The 25,251-nt window shown below is 51.8% G+C and overlaps 7 protein-coding genes and 1 pseudogene across 7 annotated transcripts; 4 read left to right on the forward strand and 4 right to left on the reverse strand.

Moving 5' to 3' along the window:
- Nucleotides 1-493: 493 nt before the first annotated feature.
- On the reverse strand, nt 494-3,316 carry SAPIO_CDS0756 (Duf221 domain-containing protein; the record flags this gene model as incomplete). Its single annotated transcript, XM_016783464.1, has 4 exons — nt 494-653; nt 754-2,849; nt 2,912-3,076; nt 3,155-3,316. 4 exons carry the CDS (start codon nt 3,314-3,316, stop codon nt 494-496), a joined length of 2,583 nt encoding a protein of 860 aa, XP_016646230.1.
- Nucleotides 3,317-3,857: 541 nt separating this feature from the next.
- SAPIO_CDS0757 (uncharacterized protein) lies at nt 3,858-6,474 on the reverse strand (the record flags this gene model as incomplete). The annotated part of the gene is made up of 5 exons (XM_016783465.1): nt 3,858-4,110; nt 4,163-5,235; nt 5,295-5,575; nt 5,938-6,374; nt 6,464-6,474. The coding sequence occupies 5 exons, from the start codon at nt 6,472-6,474 to the stop codon at nt 3,858-3,860; spliced, it is 2,055 nt and encodes a 684-aa protein (XP_016646231.1).
- Nucleotides 6,475-7,495: 1,021 nt separating this feature from the next.
- On the forward strand, nt 7,496-10,668 carry SAPIO_CDS0758 (uncharacterized protein; the record flags this gene model as incomplete). Its single annotated transcript, XM_016783466.1, has 4 exons — nt 7,496-7,572; nt 7,640-9,586; nt 9,647-10,095; nt 10,559-10,668. 4 exons carry the CDS (start codon nt 7,496-7,498, stop codon nt 10,666-10,668), a joined length of 2,583 nt encoding a protein of 860 aa, XP_016646232.1.
- A 380-nt stretch (nt 10,669-11,048) lies between these two features.
- SAPIO_CDS0759 lies at nt 11,049-11,783 on the reverse strand (annotated as a pseudogene; the record flags this gene model as incomplete).
- A 3,115-nt stretch (nt 11,784-14,898) lies between these two features.
- Nucleotides 14,899-15,247, forward strand: SAPIO_CDS0760 (uncharacterized protein; the record flags this gene model as incomplete). Its single annotated transcript, XM_016783467.1, has 2 exons — nt 14,899-14,945; nt 15,043-15,247. 2 exons carry the CDS (start codon nt 14,899-14,901, stop codon nt 15,245-15,247), a joined length of 252 nt encoding a protein of 83 aa, XP_016646233.1.
- A 364-nt stretch (nt 15,248-15,611) lies between these two features.
- SAPIO_CDS0761 (uncharacterized protein) lies at nt 15,612-17,406 on the reverse strand (the record flags this gene model as incomplete). The annotated part of the gene is made up of 6 exons (XM_016783468.1): nt 15,612-16,129; nt 16,191-16,339; nt 16,397-16,671; nt 16,729-17,129; nt 17,186-17,273; nt 17,329-17,406. The coding sequence occupies 6 exons, from the start codon at nt 17,404-17,406 to the stop codon at nt 15,612-15,614; spliced, it is 1,509 nt and encodes a 502-aa protein (XP_016646234.1).
- A 2,394-nt stretch (nt 17,407-19,800) lies between these two features.
- Nucleotides 19,801-21,733, forward strand: SAPIO_CDS0762 (Choline dehydrogenase; the record flags this gene model as incomplete). The annotated part of the gene is made up of 2 exons (XM_016783469.1): nt 19,801-20,285; nt 20,356-21,733. 2 exons carry the CDS (start codon nt 19,801-19,803, stop codon nt 21,731-21,733), a joined length of 1,863 nt encoding a protein of 620 aa, XP_016646235.1.
- A 1,161-nt stretch (nt 21,734-22,894) lies between these two features.
- On the forward strand, nt 22,895-25,209 carry SAPIO_CDS0763 (Tyrosinase; the record flags this gene model as incomplete). Its single annotated transcript, XM_016783470.1, has 6 exons — nt 22,895-22,925; nt 23,005-23,139; nt 23,199-23,329; nt 23,388-23,657; nt 23,726-24,590; nt 24,656-25,209. The coding sequence occupies 6 exons, from the start codon at nt 22,895-22,897 to the stop codon at nt 25,207-25,209; spliced, it is 1,986 nt and encodes a 661-aa protein (XP_016646236.1).
- Between the last annotated feature and the right edge of the window lie 42 nt (nt 25,210-25,251).

Here is a 25,251-nt window from a genome sequence, read left to right on the forward strand (position 1 = left end):
TGCAATCTTCATCATTTCCCCTTGCGGTGTTGAACTCAATACTAATCACCCGCGCATGTATGATAATGAACAACAGAGCGAAGGGCATTGCCGAGAAGAGTCGACGAGGCGTTGCGACTCAACCCAATGCAGCACCAAACTCCCCAGGCAAGAGATAAAACGGAAATAGACTAGATTAATGCCTTTTCAATTCTAAGGAAAAATAGAAGTTCTCAATCCACCGGCGGTAATAACGAGGGGGAAAAGGGGTTATGCTCTCCTAAACTCCAAGACGCAATACAAGCCGTCCGTACCAATGTGTTTCTATCCCGTATGCTCAACAAACCTCCACGAACCCACCATATCATTAACGGTTGGTCTCATCGTCTATTATACTCTGGTATCAAAAATATGCTCCCAAACGCCGATCCAGTAACAATTCACGAGCGGATGCCTTCCAAAACCGACCACCGCGTACGAAATAGGCAAAGAACGAGGGGGGACCGCGGCGCTACTAAGCCCCCTCATCCCTCCAGATGTGAGTGTCTCCTAGGCTCAGGGAGCTCGTCGAGCTGTGGGTTTCGGGTCCTAGAATGTCTAGAGGTGTGCGAGTCCCTGACGTTGACTCGTCAAGGACGGGAGGCGGATCCTGGTATATCCAGGGCTGGACGAGACTAGATGTTGAAAAGAGATGTTAGAATCCCATGACCGTCCCCAAAAAAATAAGAAAACAAAACAAAAAAAATTTGCGGAGAAAGAGACCGGATGACTTACGGTATCTTGAGGCTTGGATTAACATACTCCAAGCCTTTCTCCCTCTCCTCATCCAGCGTGCTCCCCCTCCTAAGAACCCCCAACGTCAGACGACTCGGCGACATCCCCTCGTTAACCGCCGCCGCATCCTCGGGATCGATCTCCGCCCGGATGCTCCGCAGAGAGATAAACTTCGTCAGCGGCACGTACCGCCGCTTAAAGTAGAAGCCGTACCACACCGTGAAGGCGATGAGCGGGATGACGAGCACGACGGCCTTGAAGGCCTCGTGTAGACCGAGGACACCGCCCATCGTCAGCTGGAAGAAGACGAGCCCCAGCACGATGCGGTAGGAAATCATCGGCCATGCTTGTCCCGTCGCGTGCTGGGGCTGATCCATGGCGTAGAGCAGCTGGTACTTGTACGTGAAGTAGCTAAAGGTGAAGTAGATGAGTCCGGCGAGGAGTACCAACACGCCGTTCTGAAGAATGCTGTACACTAGGCAGAGGATGAAAATGAGAAGAGCCGTGGGCAGATAGTATCCGTAGCTGAACAGCGGAGGCGCCTTCATCTCGTGGAAGTCACGCGGCGTCTTGGCTGTCAGTCGGCCCCAGACGTACAGGGCAACACCGCCAGGCTCGAGGAGACGGAAAGGAATCAGCCCAACACCTTGCAAGACAATGAAACTAATGTAAAAGTCGCCAATGTTCATGATCGACCGCGCAATGAGCTTGGGCAGCTCGTGGGTATTATCGAGAGCACCCCAGAGCACGGGAATGAACTGCGTTGTCGACCCGGAAACGGCAAAGACGAAGAAGATGTTGAAGAAGGTGAAGAAGAAGTTCTTGGAAATAACTGAGAGTTCAATCTGGCCTCGGGAGATCATGCCCTGGTAGTGAGACAAGAAATCGTAGAGGAACGGTACCATGACGTTGAGCAATGACACGGCACCTGTAGGCAGGCCGGTCTGCACAAGAAACCTGATCCATTCGTGGTGAACGAGGTAATCCCCGAACTTCGGGAAGGCCTTGTTGATAGTGCAGATGCTCAAGAGCGAGGCAAGCGTGGCGACGATGACAAACCAGACGAGACTCAGAACTGTGATGAATAGGGTGACCACCCACGACTTCAGCCTCCGCACTCCGCGGGCGGCGTAGGTGTTTTTCCATACAACATCAGTTGGTGAAGGCGCGGGTTTCGTCAAAAGTCGCCCGGGCCGCGGATCAATCAGAGCTTGAATGGCCATCTGACACGAAGCAATAGAATCCATCGTGACGAAAGCGAGGTCGGCAGGTTCGTACGTCTTTTTCCGAGCCTCGATAATCTTTTCGTCAAGACGCCGCAGCTTCTCCTCGTAGTAGTCGATAGCATCCGTCTTGCGAGACTGAAGACGAAGAAATCCGTGCCAGAGGCGGATCTTAGGCCGCTCCCGTTCTTCAAGCCCGTACCCAGCCTCTTCCAGTCCGGGATCTGGAGAAGCATCCCCGCCGCCAGTGTCCGTGGAACCCTCTTCGCCGCTTCCGTCGAGGCGGCCGGATATGCCAGAATTAGTGGACTCAAGTTTCCTGTGGTATTCGCTCCAGGTTCTTTCGAGCTCCCTCAGGCAGCGGTCGCGCTCCTCAAGTAAGGCATCAAGCTTGTGCCATTGGCGGCAGAGTATGACCTTTTCCACTTGACCGATCTCGAGCTTTTCGATAAGGTTCTTGATTTTTCCTTCGTCGCGTAGGTCGGTCGGAATTCCAGAAATACGGAAAGTTCGGTCGGTAACAGTAGACTGCGTTCCGAGGTATTCCTGACGAACACGTAGGACTCTGACGGTCTCCCTGTTAAGGATGTAGAGGACAAGTGTAGAGAAGAAATACGTAAAGACGAGGTAGGCGTAGAGGTAACTTATATCCTTGTTTTTCTTTCCCTTCTTGTCCATGGCGGCATGCAGTTCGTCCCAGGGATCGAGGTAAACAGAGGATTGTGTCGTAAAACTGGACGTCTCGCCATCACCATCGCCGGGATTGGGCTCTATACGGGGAAGGAAGTGATCGTTGATAGGCGCTAAAACGACAGCCGCAAAGAAGGCCATGATGGCAATAATGCGAATTGACATTTTGAAAAAGTTGAGGAACTTGAACCTATCGTCAGTACACAGATACCAAGTCATCCGAGTAACGAAGGTTGCCGACGTACAACAAAGGCGTCTAGACCAGCAGAGGCAAGCACCTGCTCCTCTGTAATCTTGTAAAGCGAAGGGATCCAGCTGAAGAAGCCATCCGGCAAGGTCGGCAGGTCAACATCGGAGTGCAGGCGACGCTTTCGCGCCGTATATAAGGCTTTCCATCGTGGGCGCCAAAACTACAAAATAGCATCAACGAAAAGGTTAGCCGCCAGTCACCCATAATACAGATGCAGTAGTGATTAGAAAAGCCATACGCAAAAGCATAGGAAGGAGGAGATTCCCAGGGCTAGCGACACGTAGACAATCAACAATATGTCCTTGGACCCGGGATAGAGGAATTCTTCGGTAGGGCATTCGCTCGGTATGAGACTCTGGGTCGAGGTCGGAGCAGGCTCCGATGAGGTAGGGTCACTCATGTCGGGCTGATAGTATTCGTCTGCGAAATCATTCTTTCCGGCGCGAGGACAAGGGCGGATGCAGAAAAAGAGATGCTAGATGGACTGGTGATACTCTCTACCAGCTTCTCGGAGCTACAAAGGGCACATGAAACTAGGAATAGGAATCGGAATCGGAATCGTCAAGCGTCGGCGTGGGAGGGGAGAATAAATGGAGTTTCCAGGGAAGCTCTTTGTGAACTCACAACGGTTCAAGGCTCAACTTAAACGGTCGCAGTTGCCTGTGGAAAGCGTGCAGCATGACCCTTGAAGACTGACCACATGACGTAAGGTGGGGACTAAGAAATGTAACAATTGAAGCTTCCGCAGCAACAAGTCGCACTCACCTCATATTTTAGGCGCGACTCACAGTCGCAGTTTCGACGAGAAAATACGTTGGTCACGTGGTGTACACTCCCCTTCTCCAAGTTGAGTGACAAAACCGAGACGGTGTTTTCAAGTTGACCAACAATGCAAGAAACTGTGAGCCATGTTTATCAAGGGGTATCTGATGTGTGTCTATCTAATGCCTCCACAACCTCACCGCCTTATCCTTGCCTCCGCTGCCAACAAGCTGTCCGTCCGGACTCCAATCCACTGCGTAGACTTCATCTTGATGTCCCGGCAGGTCAGAAGCCAGCTTAAACGACGCCATCGACCACACCTTGAGCGTCGTATCCTTGGACGCCGTCACGAGAAGCCTCGAATCGGCCGAGAATGCGCACTGGTACACCGGCGCCACATGGCCCCGCAAAGTGTTGATAAACCTCCCGTCCCTGATTATTCGTTAGCACACGATGGTGATTTGATTCAGTGAACACTACTAACCTTGCACTCCAAATCTTGGTATGGTTATCCCACGCCGCACTCGCAATCAACGTCCCATCAGGTGAAAACGTGACATGATTCACCTGCTTCTGGTGCCCGTGTAATCGCGCCACAGGCTTCGTCCCCTGCGACGGATCCCACAAATACATCGTGAAATCATCGCTCGCAGAAACAAGCCTCTCCGACACCTTGCCCTGGATCTTAGCCGCCTTCTCGAACCTCTCCAGCGCCTTCTTCCTCTTCCCTTCCTCACTGTCAGGAACGGGAGTGTGGTCGAAGTAACCCGTCCTCAGCGCAAAGTCCGTCGACAGCGCGAGATGGTTCACCCAGTGCGCGTGCGAAGAAAGGGAATGCGCGAGCGTTCCCTTGATCGCGTCCCATACCCTGACCGTCTTGTCGTGGCTCGCGCTGTAGATGAGGTCTGTACCGCCCCACTTTACGCAGCTGACGCTGCTCTTGTGGCCCGAGAGGACGTGCTCCGTAACACCCGTATTCACAACCCACACGCGAATAGTCGCATCCTTGCTCGCGCTCGCCAGCCTCGGCGTGCCGTCCCTCCAGAGGTGATACGGTTCCCACGCCAAGCTCGTGACCCATTTGCCGTGGCCCCTAAACGCCCCGGCGCCGATAGCTTTGCCCGTCTCCGGATCCCAGAGCCGCACCGTCTTGTCCATGCTCCCAGTCGCCAACCGCTTGCCATCCGGCGACCACGACACGCACAACACCCAGCCGTCGTGTCCCGCCAGGGTATGCTTTGGCGTCCCCGTATTGGTATCCCATATCCGCGCCGTCTTGTCGCCCGACCCGGTCGCCAACCGACTACTGCTCGCGGGGCTAAATTGGGCCGCTAGGATCGCCTCGCCGTGGCCCGGTATCTTGCTTGCCATGCGCGTTACCATCTGCACGCGGAAGACGGCCTGCGGCTCGGCGCCGAGGGTGATTGTCGTCTCGAAAGGGTTGGATATACCATGGCTTCTGAGGAGTTGGAGGAGATCTGTCGGGTATTGGTCGACAATGATGTCGGAGTCGGGAATGTGAACACGGAAGCGGTAGGGCAAGAACTCTTCTCGATCCTATACGCCGAGGGCATTAGTCTAGAGCCTACTAACTGCTACACCAAGAATTTCCGTACCCTTCCTAATAAAGTATTGAGCAGTAGCGAAATATTCTTTTCGCTCGCATCTGCGAGCGGCACTTCAATCACATCGGCCAATTGGTTGCCGTCCCCGTCAACGAAGCGGGCCTTGAAGGACCCTGCCTCTGTCGACACTGGCCGGGATACATCCTGTTGTGTCTTGGTACGTTCGAGGGTTTCCCTCTTTTGTTTCTTGGACGGAGGCGGCAGGATTGTCGACATTTTGAAGGTTTGTGGCTGGGCTCCAGGCTCTCTGTCGTTAATGGCGGGGTACGCTGCTAGAAAATTTCAGGTCCATTTTCAACTTTTTTGCCTTTGATAAGGTGGGGCCGGCAAGACAAGTCTTATCGATAAGGACTTGGAGCTTTTTCTCAGCTTAGTCATGTTGGTGCTGCTTGGATTCGTCCAATTGCTCTTGAGGCGAGATTCAAGACTAAAGCATCAAATATCAAGGCTCGGAAGGATAAACTTGCAATTCAGGTTCTATTGGGAATCCAGGTGGTCAAGTGTTTCTACCCAGATGAAATACTGTACAAGTCTTCGACGCATGCGATCTCTATCCTCCCCTTCAAGTTAACACCCAAATACATAGCACAGCCTTTTTCTCCTCGTGGATAGACAGTTGTTCTCGTCTCCATACCGAACATTGGGTCCGGGCTACGGTTCACGGCGTCCGGTTGATTCTTTAGGGTCGGGGCATAAGCGCTGATAATGGTGGCAAAGACATAATTCAGCGCTGGCCCCAAAATCAGCTGCATACCGTAGGAAGCCTTCACCTTGGCCTCCTCTTTGAAGAAAGAGAGTACGACTGCCGACAGTGCTGTCGCAGTGGACAAGGCTAAGACAGCCAAGGCGGGTATCAACGGGCGTTGGTTTGATTCGGCAGAGAGTGGGATGAGGCTAAGATATATGGACAGCACGGTGTTGAAGAAGCAGCCAAACTCTTCGAAGATCCTCTTGGGGCGCTCCTCGGAGGCTAGGAGGCAGAGACAGGGAAGTACGACGGCGGGGAGTAGACAGAGGTAGGTTAGCGGCCACATGTAGCTTCCCATCGCCCTCGCGCCCAACCACATCGATCTAAACAAAGGACGAGTCGTTAGTGTTGGGCTTCTCGGGTAGTGCCCAAGACCACCTAGAGCAGAGGGTTCAGGATGAACTCGACCTACAATTTCCCCATATGGAGCTGGGATGGGCCTGTCAAGACTCCCGAAATGACGATGGCTCGTTGGATGGCTTCCACTTGTGCTGCGTCCGGTTTCAGGCGTTTGGAGGCTCGGCTGAGTGGGGCGACTAAGTCTTCAAAAGATGATGCACACGCGGCTTCTATTCATGCCGATTCATACGAGTCCTCAGGGACGATTTTATACCCGGCTCAAGGGCTTACCTTCACACGACGTCAAAGGTGTTAGGAATATGGCGAGGAGGCTTTGGCTGAAGGAGCTCCCTGAAATAACTTGGAATATGAGGCCCTCTAGAATACATTCGCGGGTCAAGCTATTCCTCAATATTGAGGAATCTCATATTCGCCAATTTTGAGGAATAAATAGAATATAAGGGTATTCCAAGCCTCCAAGGCATCGGCTGCATCTCGTCTAGAGGAGATGGCGATTGGCGTTACACCAAACTTGTCCACATCTCAGCTCGATGAGCCGATCCGACGGTTCCCTCTGCTCCGTAAAATGCAGGGTTGAAACGAGGAATATTTAGGAATACTGAACACCCTCCTCAGGGACCAGGGACTCTTCTATTGGCCGACCGATGAACGCCACCGATCCGACATGCAGCAACAAGGAGGTCATTGGTCTCACTCTGTCTTTCCCTCTCCCTCCCGCTCTCTTGTCGTCCGCCCTGTCATTTCACGTGGCTCGAGCCTGGTCTGTATTCCTAAATAGATGCATGATGCGAAGTCCCGAGCCTGGCTAAGACGAACAGGAAAATAGCCAGGCAATCTCGTGCGTTCGTGGAATATAAACCCCGGGTGTTCCCTCATCTCAGCTGTAGCAGTTTTCCTCTTCTCATCTCTTCTTCTCCTTCTCTCCAATGAACCACCCTTTGGCTCCCACCCACGGCAGTTGCATCCGCCAAGCCACCTTCATGAACGCTGCCGCTGTATCTGCGGCCTCACCGCCAACCGTGGATGGAGGGACAACTTTCGATGCCATATGAACTCTGAAGATTAAGTTATTATTATCTGCATCATGGCAGCGACTTCATATAAGACTGCTCGCGGACCTCACCTGAGGCCAGTGTTTACCTTTGATAAAGTCGGCCCAGAGTATGTGCACCGTCCCATCCGTTTATACCTGGAGTTGAAGTCTACATTCAACACTAACAACTACCAGTAGTACATTCGAGAGATACTGGTGTTTCGGAGGGAACTACTTCCGCAATACTCCGAACCGAAGCCACTTTTATGTGTGCTTCAGCGTGTCGGAAACCCTCGACAGATCCTCCCTGAGAATTGTTCTTCGTTCAGCCAATCTCATCAAATGGCTAAAAGCACTCTTGCCTACTCCTGTCCTGGCCAGCCTCGAACGTAGTCCTTCGTCTCTTACTATTTACATCGAGGATTTACTCCCATTATACCCGACAATCAAGTCCAGCTTCTTGCGCAGAAAGTCTCATCGGGACATTGACTTCGACGACTATTTCGAATATAAACTGCTCGCTCATAGCTTCCTCCTGGACTATTCTATATTCCTAGGCTTCGACTGTGAAAGCCTCTATAAGCGGGGCATCCTCACTCATGACCATTGGAAAGACATCAAATTCTCGACTGTCTCAACGCCATTCCGTGCCTTGCTCGAACAATGGAGCGTGCTCCTGCCGCCCGAGCTCAGAACCTCTATAGGCAATGGGGAGGGTTTATTATGCTACCCCGAGCGACGAGATTTGCGGCGTGCCATTGGGAGACATGACTCGCAAGCTGTGGCTTCCATACTCGAGAACAACCGACGCTGGGTCGACCCGATAACGTTATGCTTCGCCATACGGTCCTATAACCCTTCTGTTTTTAGCCTCCTCATCAAACACTGTTGCGTATTTGATGCCGACTGGAAAGGTCATATCTCAGCCGAACCCTTATACCGTGCCGCTAAAGAAGGGAACCTGGACGCAGTGAAGGCCATGTTTGAAGCTGGTGCCGGCATCGAAGGGAACTCCTTCCGGGGTAGTTCCAGTCCGCTCACCGGCGCAGCTTCAGGCGGCCACGTTGGTGTGGTTCAATATTTAGTCGAGAATGGAGCCAGCATCAATAGCGAGAAAATGAAGTCGCCTTTGTCTCGAGCCATCAAACATGGCCACATTCACATTATCAAATACCTCGTCGAACATGGAGCGAGAATCGAATGGGATGGCGACGGGCTTTCCGGAGCCGTTAACAGCAGTGACCTGGACGTTGCCCTTTACTTCGTCAAACATGTGCACTATGTTGGGTGTTCTAACTCCGAGCTCCTCCTCTGCAAAGCAGCAGAGCTAGGGAGGAGTGACATTGTCAAATGGTTGGTTGAGTGCCAAAGGATCGATGTAAATTCGATGCCTGGCAGCAAAACCGCGTTGGTCCTCGCTATGGAGAACGGCCATTGCGATGTTGCCAACTATCTGGTAGCCCGGGGCGCTCGATGTCGAGTGCAGCTTGCTTGGAGCTATCGTGATGACAACCCCGATCTCGTTGCCTTCGGCCTCACTAATCCGGCCATCTCTACCAACATGACACTTCCTGCTCTCGCCAATGTCCCCAGTGGGCCCCCGAGTGCCTTTTACACGCATCTCGGGGACTACTGCTTTTTCTTCGACTTGGCAGATCTTGCGGTCGTCTCAGAGCCCATTGTTAAATCCTCTGGCAGGGACATGGCCACCGTCTTCGCCGTCGCTGACTTCATCAGCATGTCCCACTTTTTGGATTTTATGCTTCAGAGTCGCTATTTATCATCTCCAACAATCAGGGAAACGTCAGACATGATAGACGTGCCCAAGGCCTGCCCAATGGAGACAGCCATACGAAACCAGGAACGGAAGAGGATCTACATCAAAGTCCTCAAGAAGCTTGCAAGGTCTCTGCAAGGGCTGGAAGAATCAAGTTCCAGTTCAGATGCTTCTGTCGACTTGGAAGCATTTCTTCAACAACAAGGTGGAGCCTGGTCTGTTTTCAGGAGAGCAGTACGAGTGATTCGAAGCATTGTTGATGGCCAGTTGCCAAATACAGTTCTGGACATTGTCGACTGCGTGCTTGCCACGAACGCTATGCGCTCGGCAATTCCAGAGAGAAAGATGAAGTGTCCTAAAAAAGTGTAAGTATATATAAATCCTCGCCCTTCAGACTTCGAGTTCAACTATTAACGATTAGATAGTTTCATTAACGACTTGGACCGATGGGCTGCGCTATTGAGTGACGAAGACCAGCCTTTATTCTGGGAGATATCCCATTTCCTTTGGGGCAAGGGTCCCTCGACAGGACAGCAAGCCACTCCTCTTGTTGCATCCGATGTACTACCAATCTTTCAAGAGGTGGTCAGTAATCTCGTCAATGTAGCAGGAACATATTCCGACGACGATGAGGAAATGGTGCCCGGTGGCGGTACTCCGTTACACATTCTTCGAGAGCAACGCTCTCACTCTTCGCCCCAACCACATGTCCAGGAGTATGCAGAACCACCAGTCGAGCCTCCTCCCCCTGATCCGCCGGATCCACCCGATCTACCGGAGAGGAAACTGTGGCAGGAGCCATGCCACAAATACGCCTTACGAGGCGAGAGCGAGCATTTGGCTAAACTTGCGGCAATCACCGTGTTGATGGCAGGTGCGATATTTGGCGTTATTCTTCTATTTTTGTGCTGTGAGTGTTGGGCGCCCTTCATCCCCTTCTTCCCCCACGACTGACAGTTTACCAGTGATTCGTTTTGGCTTTACCATGCCGCGTCTTCATCCTTTGGCGTTCAGTGGACAGTGGGATTCGGAGGGAATTCTGAACAGAAACTTGGCAGTTCTCATGGCGTTTCTCGGACTCTCTTCTTGTTTTGACACCCTGAAGTCGGGTAAATCTAGCAGTCCAGTCCAGGGCAACCAAAGTCATGACAACCGCAGTATGGATATCACGGCATCCATACTGCCACTAGTAAACAGCCTCCCGATCATCACTGAACCAGGGTTTGTTTCCAAGCTTTCCAAGCTTTCTTAGGTTTCCGAGAGCTAACAATGTTGCCAGAAACGATTACGACATCGGAAGCTTTCCGTTTTTCTCTACACCCTCCACTAGCGAACAGCCCGAACTCTCTCCCCCAACTTCAACGTCTTCCTCAGCGTCACCTTCCAACGGAACCCTTCGCAACGATTCGCCGCTATCCTCTTCGTCTTCACAAGACAACTGGCCTAGGTGCATCCCCTGTAACAAGGTATTCAAGGGCCGATGCGCGGTGGGCAATCTTAACAAACACATCAAGAGGCATCATTCGGGTGAAGCGGAGAGGGTCAACTGCAAGAATGGGTGCGGCTACAGCGATACGGATAGATGGAACGTTGATAGGCATGAGAAGATTCATTGCAATGGAAGCAGTAAGGGTAGGAGAAGATATACACGGGTTCGGAGGGATACGCCGCCATAGGGCGTGGGGAGTCTACTGATGGGGACGGGCTGTGAGATAACAAGCTGGCGTTTGTATTCTAATATTCGTTACACTTCAACTATGAACTACAATTAAACTGCATTTCTTCTCCGCCTTGTTATAAGCTATCTGATGACTGGACCATAGCTCCTCATCTCACACTCAAGTCTACCTTCACCATCTGTTCACTAACTGCAATTTCTTTCAAGAGGGAATCCCAGTCAGTGTCCAGACCCCCCAGGATGTCATCAGAACTACCATCTGCCATACTCGACTGGGCATCAGGAAAACCGCTGAAAACCTCGCCGTGATCACGAAACTCAGGCTCAGTCTCTGCGTCTACATTCTCCCAATCCCGAATACCGCGTGGCTCCGAGCTAGCGATCAGACCCTCCGAGTTTAGTGTGGTCTCCCGGTCACTTCTGAAAGGTTCCGTCGGCTCTCGCGACACTTTCGACGTTTCTCTGGTAGGGAGCTGGCTACAATCGGAAGACTCCAAGAGACGCAGCCGCTTGGGTGGGAAACGGCCCAGCATGTTCTCCATGGCCCGCCGAAGCGTAGATTCTACGCGCTCATCTGACACGTCCGGCCTCAGCACGAGATCATCAGCTCGGAGCTGTTCTCGAAAGATAGCCACACCCTGGCGCTCGATGAATCCCCACAGCCGCGTAAAGTCCTCTGATTGGTCGTAGTCGACGTAGATAGACATCGGCCGTGGCTCGCCTGGGAACAGAATCTCCCAAATGGTGAACCATTGATCTTTAACTGTTCCCTTCGATCTTCGTGACAACCTGTTGCTTTGGTCGGAGGAGACTCCTTCCAGGCGAGCCGTAGGCTTAGGAGCGCAGGGTGGTGTAGCCATGACGTGTGAGTCTCGGCTTTCCATGCCGTCGAAGATGGTGAAGCAGCGTTGGCAGTAATAACTAGGGGTGTGGCACCGGCGAAGATGCTGCTTCACGTAGCTAATACTGGTAATTCTCTTCAAGTAACATTCCCAATGCTTCTCTGGGTCCATCTTCCAGAACGGACAGGCGAAATGGACGGGCCTCCCCGGACTCCGGGGCCCCTCGGGCCTTGCTCTTTTATGTGGAGAACCCTCCCCGTCCTCGTCGTCATCGCTGCCATCGCCTCTTCTTCGACATCTTCGCCTCCCGTCTGACTCGAGTCGTATTCCAGAGGATTGATTGCTTTTCAAAATGATCGCCGAGGGCGAGGAATCTCCACAAGTTGGTCTGGTCGATTCCCCTCGGAATCCAATGACGAGCCGCTCCAACACACGCTTGAAGAATTGAAAACCAGGGCTATCATCAGTTGTGTCAAACCCAGTTTCAGAGTCGCTAGATGCTGAGAGAAGGCCAGAGCTCAAGGACTCGCTCGGCGTCGGTGACTTCACATGACTTTCTCCCCTTCCGTCTCCCTGAAAGTTAATATTCGAGGCAGATAGTACGGCCTCGCTTTCAACAGGTTTAATGGGGCGTGGGCCTGCGCAGGCACAAACTATATGCCTGCCAGTTTGCAACTGGGTGATGCTTAACCCTCTGGCTTCTCCTTCTCCTTGTGAAAAGTGTTGGTCTCTCCAGCTATATTGGCAACGAGATGCATGCCAATAAAACAGATTTCCGTCCCAACTCGCTAGTTGTAACTCGGCCGGGGAGCCCCTAAGCCTGAATGGGTAGCTCATAGCCGTAGGAGGCTGAGCTGCTACTGAAGACAGAAGCGTCCTATATGACATCTCGATACCCGAACAGCATCTTGGTCGGCCCCTTGTAGGATACCCACGGACTATGACGGGAGCAATGGTAGGACCAAGTAACTTGTACCAACACTCTCCCTGCAGCTGATTATGAGGAACAAGCTCCTCACGAACATCTATTCTGAACTCGGGCTGAGTCCAAAGCAGGTCCCGATGCGTCACGACCATGGGAGAGGTGTAAATCATGGGGTCCGTCGGCTGGGGCCGAAGAGCCGACGCCAACCAACCGAGCAGCTCGCCGCAATCCAAAACGGAGTCGACCGGTCCAGTTGCGGTGATGACAAGGTCCTTGCCGTCTATCACTGCTTCAAGCGTGGTGACATCTCCAGCGGTTCCTTAGGAACAGTTAGTTATGTTCGCGGTTGGAAAGTTAGTTATCCTACTTAATTGTCCCGATCTTCTATCCATCGCGGTCTGAATGAAATCCACGAGGCGTTGGCCGGAAACTCCCCATTGTCGGCCAATATATTCAGACACAGGAACAGCTTCAGCTTCCCCGCAAGAAGCAACAACGGTAATGATATCAGAAATTCCGGTCGCAGGCGTCGACAGCGTCCTTAATTTGAGATTCTCATACCGAATACGGTCGGCTATCGGTCTCCACTCCAACTTGAATTTGGCAGAATGCCCCATAAAGAATTCATCCTTCATCAAAACGGAGAACATTTCTTCGCGTAAAAAGTCGGATGGACTTGATCCCCGGCAAAGCCGTCTCTTCACTACGTCAAGTAAGTGGTGATACTCGGGCGTGTCAAATAGATGCCGACTTAATAGGCTTATTTCGTGGACGTCAACGTCATATTCTTCAGGAACTTTGGGTTGCCGCAGCGTATTTAGCATTGCCTTAGCCATTTTACTTGCCCGTCGGACTTCTTTCTCGAAGGTCAAAAGGCCTTTGTCTTCGCGTGGCCTCGGTACGCCGTCATCTTTCCCACCTAAGAGGTTTCGAAGCTGGTCGACGATTTCCCTATTATCTACCGTAAGTATCCATCACCAATCTCGGGGAAAGAAAATGAACCTGGAGACAGAGTCACCTGTAGTATTCCCTCGCGAAATCTAGAATGTCACTGTCCATCCCGGATGGTTTATCACTGCGGATCCGAGTGGATAGGTGTTCGATAAATCGCTGCAGGTCCTCTTCCAGAATATCCACGCAGTCCAACCCGAGATGCGGCTGAACTCTCATGCCAATATCCTGGCAGAGCTCATCAATACATCTCTTGACGGGCAAAGGAACGACATGTACGGGTTGATTTTGATGGTAGGCAGAATCCTGCTTTCCCGCTGGTGTAGAATAGTGATCGTCATCATGACCCAGCTTCATCTTGGAAGTCGGCCAGATAGCTCCAAATATCACTAGCCTAGTAGAGCGCCCCTTATTGACATGTCGACTTCTTTGTCCCAGTTGTTTTTGCCCTCCACCACGCTTATCACGTCGACGTCTTATATATCTCTTAGGCGAAGTTGGCTTCGTGGTTTCGCTCGGATCCATTGGTTCTATCAGCTCGGCGTCCGTGGTGGGAGGTCAGTTGCAGTAGACGGACTTCAATTGCTCCGCTCAAGGTCGTGGCCACATAGGCCTACTTCATCTTAGAACGCTGGATAATTTATTGTCAACCTCTTCGGGTTCGTAACATGAGGGGAAAAGTGAGGCGGGCACGCAGAGCAAAGGAAGAGGAATAGGGAAGGCCACCAGGCTCCGATGCCACATTTGTGTTCATTGCGCCTTATTGGCTCGAGCGAAGAGAGCTTGGCGACTCGGAAATAAGTGCTGTGCTTAACGCACATCGGTGGCCTTGGATTCTGGCATGAGGAAGGAGCTCTCCCACAGGATTGATTGGACAAGCGCAGGTGGAAACGGTTCCATTTAGTCGAATGAAGTAGGGACCTTGACCTCCAATGTGTAATACGTCCCTACCTCTTACACCGACCTCTCTTGCACCATTAAATCCATTCCCATCGCAATGGGGGCTATTGACAGCCTCAAGAGCCCACTCTTCCCACGCTTGTGGTCATAGATCTTCGTGTGTGAACTATAAGGCGAAGTCAGTGACGGGATTAGATAGAAAAAAAACATCCTCCCACCATAGAATGCATTAGATGCAGAGCCCTGGTATATCATCATGCTTTCGAGTTTCGGGGGATCCAGTGGCTCCAAAGCTTTTGTAGTGTCTTCATTTGATCGACATTTGTTTTCTCAACTAGACAGGTAATTAACTCTCCTTCGCCGAAATACGCTGGCATCGCGATGTCCTCGGAGCAGAACACATCGAGTACGACAACTGGAAACCGAAAGTAAGAAATTGCCGATACGTACCTAATCCTTTGATAGGATGTCGAATTGTAATTCTAATTGAAGTCATGTACCGCCTCAAACTAACTAAGGAAACAGACAACGAAAAGATGGCTCCGGAGCCATGCTGGAAATATTCCTCGCCAACCCCCCGACTCTCCCTGAGCGGCTCATGATGCTCGCTTCTTCCGCCTCCAATCAAAACACTGTCGCCATGCGTGAGGTGAAGAAAGGAAGGCCTAAGCCCTTCCTGGATACTTGGCAACTAGCATGGGGAGAGATGCGGAAGGCGCTGAAGAAGTAGTTCTCTCCTAGCTGGCTCTCACGTAATTGGATGCCAGGGTGCGGCGCTCATTCATATTTGGCGTGAAATGTCGAAGCTGATGATCTGCCTAGGTGTCTCCGGCGGCTAGCAAGCTCCGAATTTGAATCTTGAATCTTGTTCTTCCCGAAACGGAAACCACCGGCAGGTCACCTTCTGCTGGGCCGGACCGGCCCCACTTACTCCCGGCAGGAGTCGGTCATTCTCGGTTTAGCTCCGGAGGACAGTCCCACCAACAAATTTTAAATTGCATTTCTTGCTTGTCTTTTTTCCTTCAGTATGGAAGGGGGAGTAATTTAGTTTACAATTAGGTATCGATTGATGTTCGGCATTGTGAATTTCTCTCTTAGCTTGAATAAATATCCCAGTCATTCTCAACCTCAATATCCCCATCTTCTATATCGGTTGGAACCTGCTGCTCGGAGCCCTGCTCGCAGGTCTCAATGTGAGACATTTCAACGTCTCCTCCGTCGATCGCTGACATTTTCGTAATAAATTCTGCGCGAAGGCGGATTAGGAAGCTTTTGAAGGCCTTCTCGTCCACGTCCGACTCCACTACGTGACGCAGGGTCTCCTGGAGATTTAAGACAAGCTTTCTTCGTCGCAGGGTCTTGCTGTATTCGGAATTTTGCTGCTTCGCCTGCCGTTTCTCTGACAGAGCTTTCGAAATCCTCTCGGCGTCGTTGACTAGGTCTTCGGGGAGGCCAATGGCTCTCGCAAGTGCGATTCCGTAGCGCCTCTCCTTGACCGTTCCCGTTGCCACCTTGTACAACATTGACATATGGGGCATTTTGCCCCCCGCAAGGGATGCCTGTGTAGCAAGGTGGAGATTCATGACTCCAGGTCTGTCGGCGAGTCCCTCCGCTAGACGGTAACCAGTCAGCGCCCGGCCCATCCAATGGAAGGAAGGCAGGCGTGAACGTACCGAGATCGACAAAATGCGTAGCAAACCAAACCATACAATTGCTTTCCAACAGAGCCTCTGATATGGCAAGCGCGATGGCTAGCCCATCTCTGGTACTTGTTCCGCGCCCGAGTTCATCGATGATTGCCATACTTTGGCTGTCCACATTTCTGAGTTTGAAGTTAACACATCGCTTGATTTCACCCTCTAGAGTTGGCATCACTCACCTCAAAATGAAAGCCATTTCTCGCATTTCTAACGAAAAGCTTGACAGGTTCGATTCGATGCTGTCATCCGTTGTCACTCTTGCAAAGATTTTATCGACAATTCCAAAAGCAGCGTAATCCGCCGGCACAAAGCTGCCGATCTGGGCCATGATTTGGAGCAGCGCAACCGACCGTATGTAAGTACTTTTGCCACTCATGTTAGGACCCGTCACGATCTGAAAGCGGTATTGCTCCGTGGCGTAATAATCGTTCGGCACGAATACCTCGGAAACATTCTGCAGAGTATGTGTTAGAGAATCGGACTAGCTATTGTGTGTCAACGGGAATCTTACCGCATCCAGAAGAGGGTGCCTCGCTGACTTCAATGCTAAGGTCCCGGAAATGTCTGGCCGCGAGTACCCTTTCAGCGCGGCTAGCTGGGTGAAAGAAGCGATCACATCCAGGAGGGCCACTGATTCGCACACTCTAAAAAGATGTGGCACCTGAACTCGGAGGCTATCAATTAGCTCTTGTATCACCTTGTCACTCTGGAGGATAGCCTCCGTTGCAGAATCGGAGATACGTTGGTTCAACTTCTTGAGGTCCATTGTTTGACATTCGATAGCGCCCTTCCTCCGAATCTGATTCACAAAGATTTCAGGAACTGGTCTGCTGACAAAATCTATTGGCTTCAACCTGAGGTAAAACAGTCGGCTGCTGTCGAATTTGAGAGTGATATCAAGTTGAAGGGAATCTGGGAAAGAGGCACGGTTAGAAGAAGACAGATTGGAGGAAAGCTGAACCACCCACTTTGTAAACTCTCCACAAGAGTCAATACATCTTGGGATCCTTCCTGGTATGTCTGTCTAGCAACGTCAAGCATCCCGTTTGTGCCAGGCTAAACCACCATTAGCAACTCTGAGCAATGTTCACGGACATGGGGAAATAAATACCTTGACCGCAAAGGTTCTCTGGTTGCGCAGATCGAGTGGGTTCTTCACGTATGTTACATCGGCCTGGATCGTGTCCATTATGAGGGTAAATGGGGGGTTTATGATTTCCGGACAGCAAAGATTTCGAATTTTTGAAAGGAGAGCGCTCTTGGCCGGGGCTAAGACCTTATAGAGCCCGGAAACAAGTTCGAGGAACTTCTTAATCATAAGCACGTTGTTGATTGCCTGTTCAGATTCATGAATTGATGGTTTCGTCGGGACAATGATGAGCTACGGGAAGGTCAGCCTGCCCAGCCCACGACGAGGATCTGTAAGTTTGTCTTGCCTTGGTCAATATTCTCTCAATGTCCGAGAACCCACGAAGCCCTAGACCAGCATCAGCCTCGCTCCAAACTTCTTGTCAAACGCTAAAATATCCTCACCTTTCCTGATCAAATTGAACATTTCTTCGTCTGCCATCAACTCTTCCACGGCGTCGTACCTTGGAGTCAAGAAGGGCTCTGTCAGAGTTGACGGCTGGACAATGTTGTTGCGCAACATCCTAGCTCCCATCGGTGTCAACGTAGTATTAAGCAAGCCGTACAGAGAACTTTTAGACTGGAAATCTTTTAGGTTGCGGATTAATTCGAGCGAATGAATGGTTGAGATGTCGATCATCATCGTATCCTCCGAAGGTTGGTATCGAATCCGCAAAGAATGTGGGTGAACCCTCATGCTGAATTCTCCTTCCAGGTACGCCATGACCTCCTTCCGGTCAGAATCTACTCACCAACACCGTGGAGTTAAGAGCAGACTTACAGCTGCAAAAGAACAAGTCGCGTAAAAATTTCCCTCGATGGCAACCTTGACAGCTTCTGCATCTTCTTTAAAAGCGAGATTTTGGATATATTCTAGGCCAGCCGCCTCGGACCAGTATCGTCGATCAACAGGGACTAACTGGGGACCCACGACGTGCTCCTCGACCAGAGAATACAAGGTAGACTTTGGATACGGTGGGCACGCAGTGGCTAGGATGAGGATCCGGGACGGCTCGTACACCTGCAATTTGTGAACCGTCCGGACATAAAACTGATTGTCGCAGATGTGGCTTAAAATCACCTCGCCCATGGACATATTGATGAAGCAGATGCCGACAGAAGGAGAGATCCCCCGGCCTTCGCTCAAGGCGCATATGATGTCCTCGGATTCTCTGACTCCAAGAGACGAAGCCATCCGTGATCTCCGTCCCGAGGAAGTGCTTGGCCTTGCAACCGAAGAAGTGCGGGTTCGGGGCCGACTCGATGAGCGAGCCGTGCCGCCCATGCTCCGGATATTTGTCGAATCTGTAGAGCGAGCACTGGACATAGAAGGATACGATCCAGAGATAGAGAAGCCCGCAGATTGAGCCGTTTTCCCGCTGCTGGACGCAGAAGATCGCGGCACATCGGAGGACAACGACGCCCAACTTCTCGATGATGAGGAGAACCTACGATCCATCTTAACTGGAATGCTATTTCGAAATTTTAATTAAAGACAGGCAACCTGCTCACATTGGAGTCGGATTTCCAGTTGTCGTAAGTGAGATGGCACCGCTCTGCATTTCATCGGAGAGCTGTGTTCCTTCCATACGAGCAAGTCTAGGCATGTGAACCGAACTCTAGAGTAGACAGAAGTGTAAAGGGCACCCCGAGTTTCAAGCCGCTTTTTAGATAGGAAAGTACCGCCCTTTCCAGGAGAAAGGCAGGATGTCGCACTTTCCCGTCCGTCGTTACCAAGAAGTACCAGTTGGCATGTGAGAGGTAGATGGGCTCTCGAATGAAAGAGCGATCCAATGGTGCCAATTTAGAAATCTCACCACACCAGCATCAAGACATCTCGTAGCTAAGCGAAGTAGATGACGGAGTTCAATGCAAGATGCTCAGGCAGCCATCGTCCTCTATGTCCGGGTGGGGATACCAGGATCGATTGATCGCATTCGGATAAGCAGAAACTTCATTGACAACGGTGAAAACAGACCCTCGTAATTAGAAATCTGGGATATTAGAATTCCCGGGAATCCTCCTCTAATCAGGACACTTGGATGAATACCCGTTCGGGGAGATTATTCGGACTACCTTTGCCAACTCCGATCTCACTGGAGAGCGACTTACCTATTTAACCAGGCCAACACCACATGAACATCATCTGCTTCCCGCGCATAATAATAGTCGGAAAGATCCCGACCCGTGTGTAATAATAAATGTCAGATAGAACTACTGCTGCGTCCAGATTCAACTCCTCGGAGCCGCTGTCTCCACAGAGAAGATATTAAAGCCAGGTCACCAATATATTGATCCAATTAGACGACAACTTACACGGTTAAAGCAGCATCAAAGCTAGGCTTAATACTCTGTTAAGCTTATTGATATATTTCAAGGCTCCCCACTCAACATGATCCGTAAGACGTTTCTTAGTACTCATCTCATGTGGCCGAATTTGTGAGGACGAGATACTATGCACGCCAAGGCTATCACCCCCCTCTTTCTGCTCGCAGCAGGAGCTGTTCTCGCGGCCCCTGCTGCGAGACAGGAAACTTCCGATGAATACGACTACATAGTCGTCGGAAGCGGCCCGGGAGGAGGCCCCCTCGCCGTAAATCTCGCCAAGGCCGGCCATTCCGTACTTCTCCTCGAAGCGGGAGACACCAGCGCCGGAGGATCAAGCCAATATCCACCCGAAATCACCTGGGATTTCTTCGTCAAACATTTCGAAGATGATGAGAAGAATAAAGCCAACGACTACGGTGTCTGGAAGACAGTCGAGGGAAGGTATTGGGTTGGAAAGGACAACCCTCCGGAAGGAGCCGAATTCTTGGGCATCTACTACCCTAGAGGTGCCACTGTTGGAGGATCATCCATGATCAACGCCATGGCGACGTGGCTTCCGACGGACAGCGATTGGAACTATGTCGTTGAGGTCACTGGCGACGAATCCTGGAAGTAAGTCGAGCATGAGCCCCCCCAGAAGAGCAGAGTCTGCATTCGATCAATCAATTAACCTGCTGCTCAGAGCTGAAAATATGCGGGAAATCTTTACGCGTATCGAGAAGAACAATTATCTTCCAGAGGGAACCCCAGGCCACGGTTTTGATGGATGGTTCCAGACCATGATGACCAGTGGATTCGGTCCTCCAGGCAGCGGAGGCGATGGTCCAGCTAACCCCGTCACGGAGTCTATGGCCTCGGAGCTGGGTCTCGATCCGGCTGACGTTCCCGAGCTCGTATCCTCCGACCCCAATGCTCTAGATCCCGATCGCGATACCACTCAAGGTATTTACGGCCTGCCGAGGCACCAGCGAGCTAACGGCCAGCGCTACAGCTCTCGCCACTATATCCTCGAATCTATCGAAGAGGGTATCCCCTTGACGTTGTCCGTCAATTCTCTTGCCACCAAGGTTCTTTTCGAGACCAGCGAATCGGAGGAAGCGAAGCCTAAGGCTATTGGAGTCGAGTATCTCGAGGGCAAGGCCATCTACGGAGCAGACCCGCGGCGAGGCCCCGATTCCGAAGGCACCAAGAAGACGGCCACTGCCCGTCGAGAGGTTATCATCTCAGGGGGAACCTTCAACACCCCTCAAATCCTCATGCTCAGCGGTATTGGAGACCCAGAACAACTGGAGCAATTCGACATCCCGGTCCTCGTCGAGGCGACCGGCGTTGGCACTTCCCTCATGGACAACCAAGAGATGCCTGTTGTTGGTCAGGCTTCGGGCACCGTTGGATTTGGGGACCCCGGTTTCATAATGATCCAGACCGACCATGCCACGTACGATGAGCGCGATATGTTCCTCATGCACAATTCCGGTGGCGTTTTCCGTGGCTTCTGGCCATCGAACCAGACGAATGAGCTGCCCTCAGAAGTCCCTCGTGTTTACAGTACCTCTATGGTCAAGCAGCATCCCCTCAATCGAGCCGGCTACGTCCGCCTGCAGTCCGCCGACCCCTTGGACACTCCGGATATCAATTTTAATCTGTATGTCGAGGGCAGTGAGACTGACCTTGGTGGTATGAGGGACAGCATCGCATGGGTTCGCAGAGTGTATGCGAACGTTGCGGCGCCAGCGGGCCCAATCGAGCCTTTGGAACCCCCTTGCCCCTCCGGCATCACAGAAGATGGGCACTGCACGGATGAGTCGGAGGATGATGAGTGGATCATCGCGCATACGTTCGGCCATCACCCTACTTCTACGGTTCGTATTGGCGCGGATGACGACCCGACAGCGGTGCTAGACTCGAAATTCCGAGTCCGGGGTGTAGAGGGCCTCAGAGTTGTTGATGCCTCGGTGTTCCCGCGCATTCCAGGTGTGTTCCCTGTTGTGGCTACCTTTATCATCAGCCAGAAGGCGACAGATACTATTCTCGAGGAGCTTGCTGCGGAGATGGAGTAGTCAGGATTAAGGAAAGACATGTGATGTAAAGTCTGTTGTCTTAAGGGAGGCTAACATCCCTGGCCAATCTTCTTCCACTGTCATGTATGAAGCCTCGATGCACCAAATATAGGAAGGGATCTTGATCCACTTAATCGAACTTAGAGCTTAGCCGTGAAATTCTTCTTGGATAATTTTTTCTCTTTTCCTTTTCGGAATTTATTCCAAAACTTACACCGACTAGCACCGCTACGAGTATGCCTTGATGGAAGTGGATATGGAATCCGTCCAAGCTGCTGAAGAGGAATCGGCAAACAAATCAAGAAACAAGAGTGTCACCAAAACCAAGGCCCCATTCCCGATATTCGGGAAGTCCAGAGACCGCAACATAATCTGAATGAAACTAATTCAAGGTCACTCGCAGCACCCAATTCGTGCAGACACTATGCATTTGTCAAGCGCCGAAGCCCAAGTCAGCCTTAACATGCCCAGAACATCCCAACCCAACAATGCAGCAAATCCAAAGACTGGAAAGAGTCTGACAGGAAAAGACGAGAATGGGTGTGGCGGGTCACCGTTCCTCCCAGCGTCTTACCACCATAATCCAAAGGTGTCAGATTTTCGTCCCTTTCTCACCTCTATTAAGATGACCCTGCATGAGCTCAGATGTCGCTTAGGTTCTGACGTTTTGCTTTTTGATGCGGGGTTCCTCGACGCGTCAGACGCATCTCGTTCTTCAGCCTCTTGGCGACGCAGCTTTCCAGTGACCAGAAAGAGTTGGAATGGATCTGCGAGGAGATGATTTGCTTGGCAGGTGCTGGATGACGGATCGAATGGGAGGTTGGAGATGAGAGGGGTAAATGGGATTACGGAGGGGCCAGCGACGCCACGGCTGATATATTGGTGCATCTTCAGCTAATGAGAGGTGCGGTATGTAAGGCAGGGAGACGACGAACACGGGGATTGAACTGCGGGGGTGTGGTGACGGCAACTGGGCTGGTTGGAGAATAATGGATGAGGGATGAATGACATCTCCAGCTGGTTGTAGATAGCTTGGGGAAGAGCTCACCCAGGGCATCCGGAATATATAAGGCGGTAGACCTCTCCATGGAATCACCTTCGTCCTCGGAATCTCTACAGTCAGCTCCTATAATCAAGTGATCACATTTATTCGTAGAAACCATGAGTTCTCAAGGAAATATCCGAGTTGTTGGTACCCAGCCAACGCCTGGAACCGATGGCAAGTTCTCATCGAAGTGTCTTTTGAATAGCTCTCTAACACATCTTAATAGGGTCTCTTCCATTGAGGCGTGAGATCAGAGATCTCGAGGCCAACTTTCCCGAACAGTTCAGTCTGTTCATTCTGGCTTTCAAAGCTCTCCAGGCCAAGGACAAGACTGACCCTACCTCTTACTATCAAATTGCCGGTATGCATCCAGACCAGTCGAGATATAGGATTGGAATATTGACGGTCTTGTCTTTGTAGGGATCCATGGCATGCCGTACAAGGTCTGGAATAATGCCAGAGGACTTTCAAACTTCGACTTCGGAGGCTACTGCACGCACTCTTCAATCCTCTTCCTCACTTGGCATAGACCCTACCTGGCCCTCTTCGAGGTATATCTAAATCTCCTATATGGTCGACTGTAAGAAGCATTTTTAACCATCCATTTAGCAAGCACTCTATGCCGCTGCTCAAGGCATAGCAGCACGATATCCAGAGAACGTCCGCAGCCGCTACGTCGAGGCCGCAAAGCAACTTCGCCTCCCGTTCTTTGACTGGGCCGCCCGAGTCAGAGAGCCAGCTCCCTCTTTCCCCGATTCCATTGCAAAGTCGCGCATTGCCATTGTGGATATCGATGGACGCCGAAAGACCATCGAAAATCCTCTCTACTCGTTCAACATTGGCCAGGTCCAGCCTGACCGAGGTGACCTTACTGGCCGTGTAAGTTCCTTTCTATTTTTTGGCCATGGCCATTGGCGAAATCTATTCTAACTTAAACGAATTCTCAGTGGGCAACTCGCCTCCAAACACTCCGTCATCCAGACTCAAGGAACAATTCCCACAACGAAGTCATCGAACAAGAACTAGACAACGAATCCGCCTCCCTTCGGCAGGAACTTTCCCTTCTCCTCCTCTCCTTCACCGACTACGACGATTTCTCCAACAGCACCTGGCGCCAAGGAAGCCGCGTCCGCGCCACCACCAGCCTCGAGAGCGTCCACGACGACATCCACGGACGCACAGGCGGTAGTGGCGGCCACATGGGTGCCCTCGACGTCTCTGCCATGGATCCCGTGTTCTGGCTGCATCACAGCAACGTCGACAGGATCTGGGCCATGTGGCAGGACCTTAACCAGGATGAATTCATGAGCCCTCGGCCTGCTCCGTTCTCGAATTTCACCGTGAGGCGGGGCTCTACGGAGGACGCCCAGTCGCCGCTTACTCCGTTCTGGGATGAGACCGGTACCAAATTCTGGACTTCGGATAGGGTCAAGAGCACGACGACGTTTGGCTACGCCTATCCCGAGACGCAGCGCTGGCAGTACGCTAGCGTGGAGGCCTACCAACGGGCGCTGCGCCAGACTATCGCGCGTCTGTACGGAAGTAACCCGTTCCTTAACTTTGCGCAGACGATCGCTCCGAAGGATGCCGCTGCGGAGAGACCTACTTTTGAGTCTCTTGCCGCTCTCCCGACCACCATGCTGCCGGTGAGGTCCTTGGCGGCCGGTGTCAAGTTGGCCGCGGCACGGGAACCACCGCAGGAGCAGAAGGTGGTGGAAGATGACACGAAGGAGAACCCAGCTGCTAACCCGGAGCCAAGCGGCGAGAGCTTGAAGCCTCCCGAGAATCCGATCCAAGAGGGTGATCTTTCAGGTAAGAAAATGAACTCACTCCCCCGTATAATCCTGTCCAACAATGAGTCTAACGAACATCATTAGCGCCGATCCCCGATAGCATGAAGCGTCTTTGTCCCGAAGGCCGTTACACCGACTGGGTCGTCAACGTCCGCACACTCAAACACGGCCTCGGCCAAACCTTCCGCGTCATCGTCTTCCTCGGTGACTTCAGCCCCAGCCCAGCTGACTGGGCAGGTAACGCCGAGTACAACACGGTTGGCCGTGTCACGATGCTTGGTCGGAACTCGGACACCCAGTGCGGCAAGTGTCAGGAGGACCAAGAGAACGATCTCATGATTGCTGGGGCTGTACCTCTTACCTCTGCGCTGCTACAGGATATCGCCGCGGGCAAGCTGCAGAGCCTTGAGCCAAAGGATGTGGTTCCGCATTTGAAGAAGGATCTCCACTGGAGAGTCAAGCTGTTTGATGGGACTGAGTATGCAGTTGATCAGGTACCTAGACTCAAGGTGAGTGTTTGTTCGATGCCGGTGACCCTAGGTGAAGATGGTGTTCCGGTTTATTCGGGCGTTTACACCATTCATAAGGAGGCCACGGCAGGCAAGGCTGCTGGTCTCGGTGAAGATGAGGAATGGTAAGCTATTTCTGCGTGGATTGAGCACATCATCACTTTGGACCAC

Source organism: Scedosporium apiospermum (genome assembly GCF_000732125.1).
Source record: "Scedosporium apiospermum strain IHEM 14462 chromosome Unknown SEQ_SAPIO_0033, whole genome shotgun sequence".
NCBI lineage: Eukaryota > Fungi > Ascomycota > Sordariomycetes > Microascales > Microascaceae > Scedosporium > Scedosporium apiospermum.